Source organism: Elephantulus edwardii, unplaced genomic scaffold, assembly GCF_000299155.1.
Source record: "Elephantulus edwardii isolate Elephantulus edwardi_28Jun2011 unplaced genomic scaffold, EleEdw1.0 scaffold00197, whole genome shotgun sequence".
Lineage (NCBI taxonomy): Eukaryota > Metazoa > Chordata > Mammalia > Macroscelidea > Macroscelididae > Elephantulus > Elephantulus edwardii.
The window spans coordinates 652,929-665,139 of NW_006399947.1; the positions used below are offsets into that span (position 1 = coordinate 652,929).

The following is a 12,211-nucleotide window of genomic DNA, read 5'->3' on the forward strand; positions in this document are numbered from 1 at the left end:
CCGCTCGCCGCCGCCGCCGTCCCCGCGCGGTACCCACCTCTGCGCCGCCGTGTTGGCGTCCAGCACCCCGGCGCCCTGCATCCACGTCCGCACCGCGTTCATGCCGCTGCCCAGCGGCTCTTCCTTCATGCTGCTGCCACTCCGTTGGATGCTTTCCTGAATCCCAAACATGAAAACAACCTTTTCTTGCGGAAAATCTCCTCCCCCTTGAAATAGTGAAAAAAAAAAAAAAGAAAAACGCCAGCCAGAGATTTTTTTTTTTTTTTTGAGACGATGAACTCTCACTAGAAGATCAAGACAAGCTGGGGAACAAATTTTTTTTAAATTGTAAACCTTTGCTCAAAACCGAGCGATACGCTCACCAAAAAAATTTTTCAAAAGAAGAAAAATCCAACGAAAAGACCAAAAATTTTTTTAAAAAACTAGAGATGTATGCTTGGCTGTTGGGGGTTGTTTGGTTGGTTGATTTTTGGTTTGGGTGCTTTTTTTTTTTTTTTTGTAATGATCACAGGCCGGTGGACAGGAGGGGCTGGAGTTTCCTTTTGTAGAGGTACCCTTCACTTGAAGCAGGAAGAAAAAAAAAAAAGCCCTGATGGCAATTTAAGAAACAATAGACTCAACTCGCGCTGCCGGCTTTGCTACTTCAAGTGTCATTTTCCACAACCAGGCAAGTTTTTTCCTCTCTCTCTCTCTCTTTTTTTTTTCTCCTCTCCCAACCAAAGATGTTTCTTTCCTTTCAGTGCGTGTAGATGAGGAGGACGCTGGTTGCCGTAGACAGATACACCAGAGAGGGAGAGTGGGGTAGGGGGAGGGGGGAGAGAGGGAAAGAGAAAGGGGGGAGGGAAAGACAGAGAGAAAGAAAGAGAGGAGAGGGAGAAAGAGAGAGGGGTGGACCCTGCGGGATGGAGATTCTGTTTTCTCCTTGCTAAAATAGAAGTGATTTGCAGGCTTTCCCTATGGAATCCAGTTTGACTCTCCCCAGAGCTAAACACAGGCACACTAACCCCAAAGGGAGGAGGCGGGACCTGCGCCTCGCCGCCCCGCCCCTTCATTTGCATAACGTCATCCTTCCGCCTTGCCATAGCCAATCGCAGCTCAGGAGCTTCCAGGCTTGCTGCGCGGGGCCACGCTCCCTCATTAACATCCCTCGCCGGGTGGCGCAGGAGAGCTGGCCAAAGTTCCTCGTAAAGTGGCGAGCGAGGGAACGGGGAGAGCACCGCTGCTGGGCTGGGGAGGAGTGGGACCGAGCGGGACTGAAGAGAGGGCAAGGGCAAGGGAGTGAGATTATCCTTCCCAGGGATTTGAGCTGAGATGTGCATCCTGACCACTGCGACCCCCTAGCATCCTCGCCTCCCCCACAGGGCGCGTTTGAGGCGCACAGGCTGCGCCCCTCCCAGGGCAGATGCCGCGCGTCCTGCTCCGCTTTTCTGGGACGACGGGGGCAAAGTGGCTGAGACGGGAGAGTCCGGGCAGAAAATGACAGGACGCACGGCTCAGGTGCCCACCTCTTCGCTTTGAGGCTTTAGTGGTGGGGTGGGATGTGGGTGCTCGTGATCTGGGTAGCAGCACAGGGAGCGTGCGGGAAGCACCGCCTCCACGCAGGGAGGGGAGGGTGGATCCAGAGCCTAGGCAAGCGGGGCGCCGTTGGTCCCCTGGGAACAGGGACGCGGGCGCTGCCCCTAACCTGGACTCTGGTTAGCTTCTTGGGAGACCGGGCCTCTGGCCTCGAGGCTGCTGGCATTAGGCACTCTCACCAAAATTGGACAGTCACGGGGATGTGGAATGATGGAGTGAATGTTTCTCGCTGGAGCTGTGTCTCGGTGCGTTTAGAATTATACCCAACTTAAATCCTCAAACTTCTCACTTCTGCCCTAATGTAGTTTAGTACTCTGATATTTTTGTTTGTTTTATTTAGCGACTGTCCGAGTCAATTACTTGTAGGATTTCTCCCCTTAATTCATTCTCTTAAAACGAAGATTGAGCTTAAACCTTACCCAACCTCTGTCCCGTCCTAAAGTGAAAGATAGGTAGAAATAGAAAATGATGGACAGAAGGAGAATGAAACAGAGAAATAAATATCCCACTTCGGGCATTCTGAATGACTGCTCATATCTGGCAAAGGCAATAACTGGATGTTTCTGGGTAATGTGCCCCACCGTTGTTCAGCAGGTTGTAAGCACATGGTGAACTTCTTTTCATTGCCCTCAGAGGAGCTCCTGACTGCCGCCAAATCTGCAAAGGAGTCCTTGGGGGAAATTCTCTGCCAGAAATCCAGGTCCCTTTCTGCTTGCCTTCCTTGACCCTTTGATTTAGGAAGATCATGAGGTCAGTGACAAAAAAGTGCACATACCCACGTTGAATGGAGACAAGCAAGAGTTATGCTTTGTGCTCTTGGCAGAGCAGTAAAGTCAAAGCCACTTCCTGGTTCCTAAACTGGGTGAAAGAATGCCAGGCCTGTAGGTGTAGGGCCACTGTCCTCAGTCTCTGCTTTATCTTTCCTGCATAGGACCTGCCCTACCCTCATACCATTTAATCTGGGCCATTTATATGCTGAGCACCTTCTCCTTAGTACCATAATGAATGCCATTTCCTCTCATACACTTGGGGGGGAGGGTGTGTGGAGGGAAGGCCAGGCATTCTATCAGTATCTTCACAGCATCTATCATCTATCAGAGTTCTTGGCACATAGTGTTCTGGAGGAGTATGATGTCTGGAATGGTTGTAGGGTTAGGGGAACTGGAAGAGCTGGATCTTCTCTGTCTCTTTAGAATTCTAAAGCACAATTGAAATTTGACATCTGTGAAGCTGTCACCAAAAGGTCCCTTATTCTGCCTGAGCCATGCTCCAAGATTTTTGATCTTGCCGTACTTTAAGGTAGGGAGGCCAGGAGGCAGTGGTTACCCATGAGTCCCAGAAAGCCCTGGTTTAAAACCCAGACCTGCCTTTCCTTAACCACCTGCACTTCCATTTTACTTTTCAGTAAAGGGTCTGCTGTGTCCAAGTTGAGATGGTGGGGACAGAACCTTGTGAGAGTAAACACATGGGATCAGGTCACTGCCAAAGAGAGGTAGCAAAGAGGGCAGAATGAGGAACACAGCCCGAGGACCATAACAAGTGAGATGCACAGATTCCTGCAGGTTATGCAGACTCCAGAAGCTTTCTGCAAAAAGACATATTTGTTGGAGACCCTCATGCCTTTTGAACAAATGAAACAGTGACCCCGAATTAAAAGCCTTCACCAGCCCAATTCCTGCTCTGAAACCAGGAACTGAATAAGATAATGTCCATACCTGTCAGGCCAAAGAGGCAGGGAAAATAAAAGGGGGCAGGAATCTTTTGATTCGTCTAATTCCTTTTGACTGTATGGAGGTAGCAGCTCACTCACCGACATGGTGAGTATACTCTATGTGTATCAAGCAGTGTGTATGCACAGCTTGCTTCTGGGTGTCCTTGTGCTTCCAATCTGACTTTCTCGCCCTGTAATAAATGTTTAAGTAGGAAGGAGACTAAAGTTAAAATGAAAAGGAGACTGAGAGAGAGTGACAGAAAACTGGGAGTGACACCTCGGCCAGCAGAACGGTTAGCTTTCTGTAGATTACTTCTAGTGAATATTAAACAAGCAATTGCAATTTTAAACTTTGACAAAGAATCCCTCAAACCTGCTTTAATCTTCCCCTCCTGTGAGTTGAGCACCACCTCCAAAAGACAAAGCATGCCTGTGGCAGGGGGATTTTATAAAGTAGGTACTGAGACTGGCTTGTTACCTTTTTTACTTGATAGTCACATCTCCTATGAATAGATATTTTTGTGTGTGTATAGAATTGTTTAGCTTTTATAAGCACAAACTGTTCTCTTTCAAGGGTACCTTAAAGCAGTGATCCCCAAATCTGGCTCACCATCCTAATCACGTGGGTTTGAGGGGGGCAGTGCTTTTTAGAAATGCTTATTTCCAGATCTGCAAAAAATCGTCATCTTTACTGTTGATACCTGGGAATCTGCATTTAAACGTATTAGGAAACCGTCTGAGAGGAGAGGAGGAGAAGACGTAGGGAAGGAGAGGGAGGGAGGGCGAAGGGAAAAAAGAGCCTGGATTTAGGGAAACATACAGCCGAAAGAGTTCATATGTAGGAGCCTTAGAAAGATTTGATGTTTTCCTGAGGCCATCTCGCACTGAGAGTCTCCTAGTTTCAGTAGCATCTACATCCCTCAACTGACAGGACTCCCATCCTTCAGAGTCAGCACTGAAAGTTGAGTCTCAGAAATCCCCCACCCCAGGCTGTGCCCACACTCCTAAAGAGGCACAAAGAAAGGAACACCACTAATGGTTGCCACTTTAAGGACCTTAAGAGTCAATCAGCCGTGCGCGCGCGCGCGCTCGCACATCCTCTCCCCACCCCCCACCCCCCGCAATGAGAAAAGATGAAATAAAGTCAGCTGAACTAGGACATTCGGGGACGTCTTGGGGAACGAGGGAATCTTCTCTGCTCGTCTGCCCCCAGGAGGCCAGACTTGGGACCCGTCCCTTAGAAAATTCCCTGAATCTCTGTTGAGGCTGCGACCCCAAAAGGGTCGCCTGTCCGAGAAAACACCCTGTTTTATTTTGTGCACGCAAGATACAGCTGAGCAAGTGAGAGACCAGACTCCACTTGGCAGCTCTTAAGGCAACGAAACCCCAAAACGCAGAGTCGACCCCCCCCCTTCGAGGGCCCGCTCCAGAGGCGCAGGCTGGAGGCTGGGAGCCTGGGCTGAGGTCAAGGCGCTGCCTGCCGGAGGAGAGGCCTCTGAATGGTTTGCAGCCTGGGGCCCTGGCAAGAAGGAGGACCTGCTTTGTTGCTGCGTTTGAGCGCCTCCCAGACAAGGGTGGAAGCGACTGGAAAAAACTCGGGCCGCGCGCTCGCAAAGTCTCGCCTTTTCCTCTCCAGGACTTCCACCCGCTTCCTAACGGGAACGCGTGGGAGCAGCAGGCCCGCGTCCCACCGGAAATCCGGACTCCGATCCCGAACCCTCCCGAGACGTACCCCAACCCCTTTGCTCGCGGCATCTGCATGAACTTCCAGCCCCGGGGGCGCGCCCCCAACTACTCCATCTAATGCAGGCAGGGAAGATGGAGAAGCGAAGACACCCTAAGACCAGTAGGAAGTAGAAACTAGATCGTCAAAACGGAGGCTCTCTGTCTGGGGCGTGGGAGCGCAAAATCGGCCTAGGGCTAGGGCGACAGCGCTGAGTACCTTCTCTGGGCCGAGCCTATTGGCTTCCGGATTTCCCCTGGGGCGCTCCCCAGATAATAGATTATTTTTGTTGAAGCTTTACAGATCAGATCACCCCCATTTTATAGGCAAGGAAACTGAGGCTCTTAACAAAGTGAAACAACCAACTCGACTTCAAGGCTAATAAAATCACCAGGCAGGAATTTGAATCCGTCCTTCGCTGCAGCCTGTGCCCTTAACCTTGAGGCTCACCCCCTACACTTAGGAGACAAGTATCTCCGACTTTGCTCTGTCCCCGGGATGCTCGGGGACCCGGGTTCAGTACATCGCGTGAGAAAGGAACGAAGGCTCTCCTTGCTTCCAGGAGGCAGACAGTAGAGGATTCCTAAAAACAGAGGATTCCGAGGACTGGATAAACAACTTCGAGAACCTCGCAGTCAGATACAAACGCGCGTCTATAGGAGCCGCTGGGGCCAGGGCGTTCGGGGACGTGCCAGCCCCGGCTCTAACTCTGCCAATATTTGCTATGTGAGCTCCAGTCAGTTTCTTCTCCACCCTGGACACAACCCTGGCTGACAACTTAGCGTTTCAGGCGCACACAGCGTTGCCTAATTGCAACATGGTAAACCCCAGAATTTGCTAGGAAGACCACGGTGACCATCTGAGGACAATCACGAGCTCCTGATGTGCTCTAATGGAGAAGAGAGATGACTTGGCCTTTATTTGGCCACAGAAAGCTAAATCTAAAGTCAAATCAAGCCTAGAAAATGCAGCCCGGGGCAAGGCCAGGGACTCAGTCCTGGCTCTCCCGGGGGGCGCGATCACGCTTCCTTTACCTCTACCTTCACACTCGCCTAGGACTTGATCTACTAGGGTCTGGCCGGGAAGACTCCTTTCTCTCCCAGAGAGAAAGAAGGCGAGTTCCGCGGCTGTTGGAAAACAAGCATCCTTTCAGTAATGCAAATGCAGAAGGAAGAAAGTGACACGAGCTGTGCTTTGGGGAGGGTGGGCAGGGGGCGCTGAGGACCAGAGGAGGAGTAGGTCGATTTGGCTAAGGGAACAGGGAGAGAGAGAGAGGGCTGTTCATAAGATTAGCTCAAGTTGTCCAAGTAAGAAAAAGTTCACTGGCATGTTTCTGAAGCACAATTTAGGGGACATTTACGGGCGCTTCTTCTCTAAGCGGTCCTTGGTGGCTCCAGAGATGGGGAGGGGGGGTGGGTGTGAGTGGAAAAGCATATTTGCCTGTTAGAGATGCCTGCATATCTGAGGGCCTGCACTGTGCAATTGTGTGCGGTTAGGTGCGAGGGCACCGGGGTGCACGTGGGCGCGTGTGTTTAAGGAACCATTTGGGCATACGGCGTCTGCCTTGCGTGCACATGTGTGTGGTGTGTCGGTGTGCGCGCGCGCGCGGTGAGGACATACTTTGTTTCAGAGGGTGTATCTGTGCCGAAGTTTGTACGTGTGGGTGCAAAGGCATTGTGTGTGTGCGCCTGAGCTAATTAATACTAGGCTCGTGTGCATGTGAAAGTTGGCAAAAAAGTCCCAGAAATTTCACCTAAAACTGGAAAAGGCTCGAGCGGGATGGGTGGGCAGAGTGTTGGAGGGCAAACTTGGGAGACTATGGCTTCTGCCGGCTGCAGTTAGCAGGGAGCGCGGTTGGAGCCGCAGGAGCCGCGGTTTAACATCAGTTTGTCTGGGATCTGCTGCGGGTCCAAAATTAGAGGCACCAGATCCCTACTGGACAGTTCTGCGGTTTTAATTGCTTTAATTGTTCCTCTCGGACAGATTTTGAGTATTGATGCCGTATGCCCTAAAAGATACCGCTTCCAAATTACTCGCTTACTTTTTATTTGTTTTTATCCTCGTCTTTATTCCCAGGCTGCATAAGGACGGTGCCCCACCCCTGGGAATGCGAGGAGGCCGCGCGCCTCCCGTGCGTGGAGCCACAGCGGCACCTAGCGACGCTTCAGCCACAATCGCGTGCCCAGGGAGGGGCTCAGTGATGCAGGCCTCCACGTTCCCATTACTGACAGTTCCTGTTGGCCATTCTTTTCTTCCTATGAGTCCAAGTTCTTTTTCCTCCGAACATTTAGGGTTCTCAAAGGCCCCCACGTCTTTGTATGCAGCGGAAATGCCCATTTGTTTCTCCTGGTCCTCGTATTATTCTCAACCCCAAAGATTACCTCTTCTGTAATATCTATTCAAATCGCTCTAGATAGAGGCACGCCTGCTTTTCCTTGGTTTCCCTAAGTGTTCATATAACATTTGAACAAGAAGTAATGACAGGAAGCTCCATCTCGGTAGTTTTTGTTGTTGTTGCTATGTGCTGTGGATGTAGTTGCCTCATAGCTGACTCTCCAGGGAGTTTTTAGAGGCTGTAAAATCCCTTGGAGATTGTCCATATTTCTCCAGCCAACAGCTGATGGATTCGAACTGCTTGCCTTTGGCTTGGCAGCACAACTCCTTACCTCTAGGCTATCAGATCTTTATGGCAGCTCCTTAGGTCTCAATGGAGATCCTGAACCCAAGTGTGTCTGTTTAATGCTAGAGCTCACTTCTCTTAAGCTCTGTGTCTCCTAGCAGCTCCTCAGGAGAAAGACAGGCAGTCTCCTCCGGTGGGATTTACAGACTCGAAAAGCCCTAGAGGGTCAGCTATGAATCGGTTACAACTCAATAGCAATGAATTTGAGATTTAGGGTTCCCGTGCCTTGCAGACTTACGGCAACTCTATACCATTAAAGTAAGCACTCTTATGTTTGTGAATGCACGCACGAATTATTATCAATTCAAATTCTTCTCCAGGAGTTAAGCTGGAAAACCACACCAGGGATCAGATAGGTTTCTTGAAATGCCACCACAATGATTCTTCATCAAAGATTATTTTTCTACTAACTAGCCAAATAGGGAACTCTGTGTCGGTAGGAAATTTTACTAGTAACCCAACGGTTGTATCTCTCTGGCAGAGTCCACCAGCTGTTACTGAGGAGAAAGAAGGGCGTTCTCCTCCTAAACTATTTACAGCCTCCAAAAATTCCATGCAGAGTCAGATATTAGTGAGTTTCTACTTCACAGCAATGAGAATTTTCAACTAGCTAGGTGGTCTTGGCTAAAACATTTAACCTCCTTAATCCTCAACATTCCCCCTGTAAAAATAAGTTAACCATGAGGATAAAATGAAGGGGAGAAATGTGAAGTGTCAGATGTAGTACTTACTGTTCAGAATATAATACATGCCATGATATAATTATTAATGACAGTTTTAAAAACTAAAAATTAGAACTCAAAATTGGCCCACCTCTTACCATATAATTTTCTCTGTACCTCTGTATGCAACAGTTTCATTGTTATATCTTCATTTACATTTTAGACATTAAATACGTAGTAAAATATGTTCGGTTTCTTGTGGTTGGGGTGTTAATGCTAACCTTGCTCTGTTATAAAAATTAAGGGGCTGCAGGAAAGATGTAATCAAACAGTAAATCAGGAGACTCTCGTCCTTTCTTCTGCTTTGTGGATTTTTACAAAGACTTACTTAAAGACAGACTATAAAAATGTTTATTGTTCTGGAAAGCACAAAACACTAATTATTTTTTTTAATTTAGGGGAAATTCTGATATGCTTTAAGGTTTTTTCCACTTGAAAAATTTTACTACTCATACACTAAAAGTTTAAAAAATATGTATCTATTGTACACATTTGTACACAGAGAACAGTAACTCTACTTCATTTCTTAAAATTTTTTAGACATCAGTCTTAGAATGAAAAAAATACACTTCCACATTTCATATTATAGGTGAATTAGAGAATTAAATCCTTCAATTAAAATTCAGAAATGACTATAAAAGAATGTTAATCAAAAGGGGATACAAAATAGAAATGAATTTTTAAAAAGTATCTAGTAATTGTATAAGAATAAAAGAAACAAATGAAGGGTTTTTAAAAACATATTCCAGGCCTTCAGATAGTTCCCCAAAAGGTAAATTTTAAACGGATGGCGTGTCTTTCAGAAATGACCTATTAAACAATTACTCCTACTAGTAATTTAGGTTAAAAGTAATTTATTAACATGATGAGGCATTGACTAGTGCAGCAATGCCATAAACAAATTGTTTCTCCTGAAAGAAAATTAAGCCAGTAAAATCTGTAAAAGGCATTCATTTTGGTAGCCAACAATCTTTTCTAGAAACTTCACTTCATCCCCAACTTTGTTCATTTGTTCCTCCTTTCATTTTATCTAGTACTTTTGGATGAAGATAAAGAAATGGATTTGGGAAATACACACCTGAAGCAAATTAACATGTTAAGAGATTTTTATTATGTCACTGACAGATGTTTTACTATGTCTGGTTGGAGATTTACTTCTATTTGATGGTAAGAGGCACTTACTTTTCAACAATGTTAGGGTCTGTTCCAAGTTGTTTTGTTTCGTTTGTAATTTGCTTGGGCAACTGAAGAGTTAGCAGGAGTGACGTGACATTTACAGGCAGAAGCTTTAAGATGCACTGTAGAAACCACATCCTTTTCCCCGAGCCACCACTACCAGTGGTCCCAGCAGCAGTATCTACCAGCTGCCACTTCTTGAAAAGATAATGTGGCATGGAGAGCCTTTCATTCTACATGGGATATTTAGCATGAACTTACTGTAATCCAGTCAGTTACGACTCATAGTTACCCTCCATCAGGTTCTTGAGATCATCAATCTTCACGGGAACAGACTGCCTATCTTTCTCCCATGGATCTGCTGTTGGATTCCAACCCCTGCAAATGCAAAGCTTTTAAATATTAGCAGCACAGCTTGCTACAAACTATGCTACCTGAGCCTCCATTTAGCAGGAGTAGGAAATAAGTCTTTGTTAACTTTAAATTCCACACTATTTGAGATGGTTGTTATCACTTAGTGTAACTTAGCCTATCCAAACACACAGAACAGTAACTTAGCTTCATTTTCTTATTTTTTTGACATTGATCTTTTCTTAGAATGAAAAAACAAAATGCACTTCCATATTTAATTTTTTAAATAAAATTTGTCTTTTATACTGGTTTACTTAGAAAATTTGTATACGTTGTTTTTCACACTGGATCTTTCTCATTTCCTTTACCCACCTACCCATCCTCACCCCTCCGCTCTTGCCATCCTCCCCCTTGGACCCTCATACATGTTTTACTAGTTATCTTTCTATTTCTACAATAATGATTTCTATACAGTATTTGTCCTTATGGGACTGAATTAGTTCACTAAACATATTGCTCTCCAGACCCTCCCAAGTTAGGTGGTAATTTTCAAATCTCTGGTCCTGTGTGTTGTGTAGTATTCCATCATGTGAATGTACCAGAATTGTTCAATCCACTCAATTGAACACTTAATCTTATAGATTAATTAATTAATTAAATTTTTGAAATAAAATTACAAAAAATTGATCAAAAAAGGACAAAATGTCGAACTGAATTTAAAATTCTCATAGAATTTGTACTTTCTGGACCTATGAAGATAGATGAAGCTTGAAAGCTATTGCCCTGAGATAATATTTAAACCTAAAAATAGAGGGGGAAAAATCTTCTAAAGTCTTTAAAATTAAAGCATAAGTTAGCTTAATTAGTATAAATCAGTGTGCTCTTTTTAATATTAATTTTCATGAAAGTTTACAGAAACTTAGGGTTTCCATTTGTTCATTGTTGCACTTTCCTCTTTGCCCCCCTCTCACCCCCAATTCACTCTTCTCCATGAAAAGTAAAAGAAAAACTCTTTCATTGTTATGCAATCCCTCCCTCCAAGTCCACTCCATTGTGCAGCTTTCATTCTGGACTCCAGTCATGACAATAATACCGAATCATATATCCCTTTTAAACAGTTTTCTCCCTCATCTCTTTCAGTGCAGTATACATCATTGCTCCCCTCCTTCTCTGTCTTCTCTCAACCCCGATGTCATTCCCATTTTACAACAGTGGCCCTATGCAAATTTTTGTCCTTTTGTGACTGAGATATTTCACTCAGCATAATGTCCTCCAGGGTCACCCATTTTGTATAATATTTCATGGGTTCCTTGTTTTTCAGTGCTGCCTACTATTCCATTGTGTACCAGAGCTTCCGTATCCATTCGTTTGTTAAAGGGCACTTGGGTTATTTCTAGCTCTTTGCTATTTTGCTATTGCGAACAAAGCCACAATAAACATAGGTCTGGATATATCTGCTTGGGTGGCGGTTATGGTTTCTTTAGGGTAAATTCCCAGTAGGGGAATTGCTGGGTCAAATGGTATTTCTATTTCCAATTTTTTTAGAAAGCGCCATACAGTCTTCTATAGTAGTTGCACCATTTTACACTCCCACCAATGGAGAATAAGGGTTCCAGTTTCTCCGTAACCTCACCAGCATTTGATGTTTGTTGTTCTGTTAAATTTTACTGTTCTTACTGGGGTGAGATGATATCTCATAATTGTTATGTCATTGTGCTATTTTAAAGAGCTATTTACATTAGGATCAAATTGATAATAGCAACTTGAAAGCTTAGATAGAAAACCTAGGAGACAGTGTATTTATATATGAAAGAAGCAATTTTTGAAAGCATGATGAGAATAATTGCACCACTTGGATATAGTTAATGCTGCTAAATTATATATATATATAAATTGTTGAATTAGTGTGTTTTGCTGTGTATATTTTCAACAACAATAATAAAATAATTTTTTTAAATCTGTATCTAATTTTTTCACTCAATTTATATACTTCTTTGGAGTCCAAAGATCATTTGGAAAACCCAGAAAATAACTGAGTTTTCAACTGAGCTTTTAAAATGTGCTACAAGAGGCTCAAAATTCTTGCTGACCTCTTCTAAGAACCTCCAGTTGTACCATTGGCGGCTTGCTCTTAGCACTGTGAGTTCTGTAGGCTATTGTCTTAGTACCATAGTGCTGCTATTAAATAAACAAAGAATTGTTTTAAAAAATTACAACTGTATGGCTTTAAAGACTAGAAATTTGTTTTCTCAATATTTATCATGCTAGAAGGC

The 12,211-nt window shown here is 45.0% G+C and overlaps 1 protein-coding gene across 1 annotated transcript in view; it reads right to left on the reverse strand.

Annotated features, from left to right (window-relative positions):
• The window catches only part of EBF1 (early B-cell factor 1), a 527,426-nt gene extending 527,274 nt beyond the window's left edge, over nt 1–152 (reverse strand). The window contains exon 1 of the mRNA XM_006897033.1: nt 38–152. Coding sequence (XP_006897095.1) covers nt 38–129 — 92 coding nt within the window. The 5' untranslated portion in view covers nt 130–152. The remainder of the gene's footprint in view (nt 1–37) is intronic.
• Nucleotides 153–12,211: the final 12,059 nt, after the last annotated feature.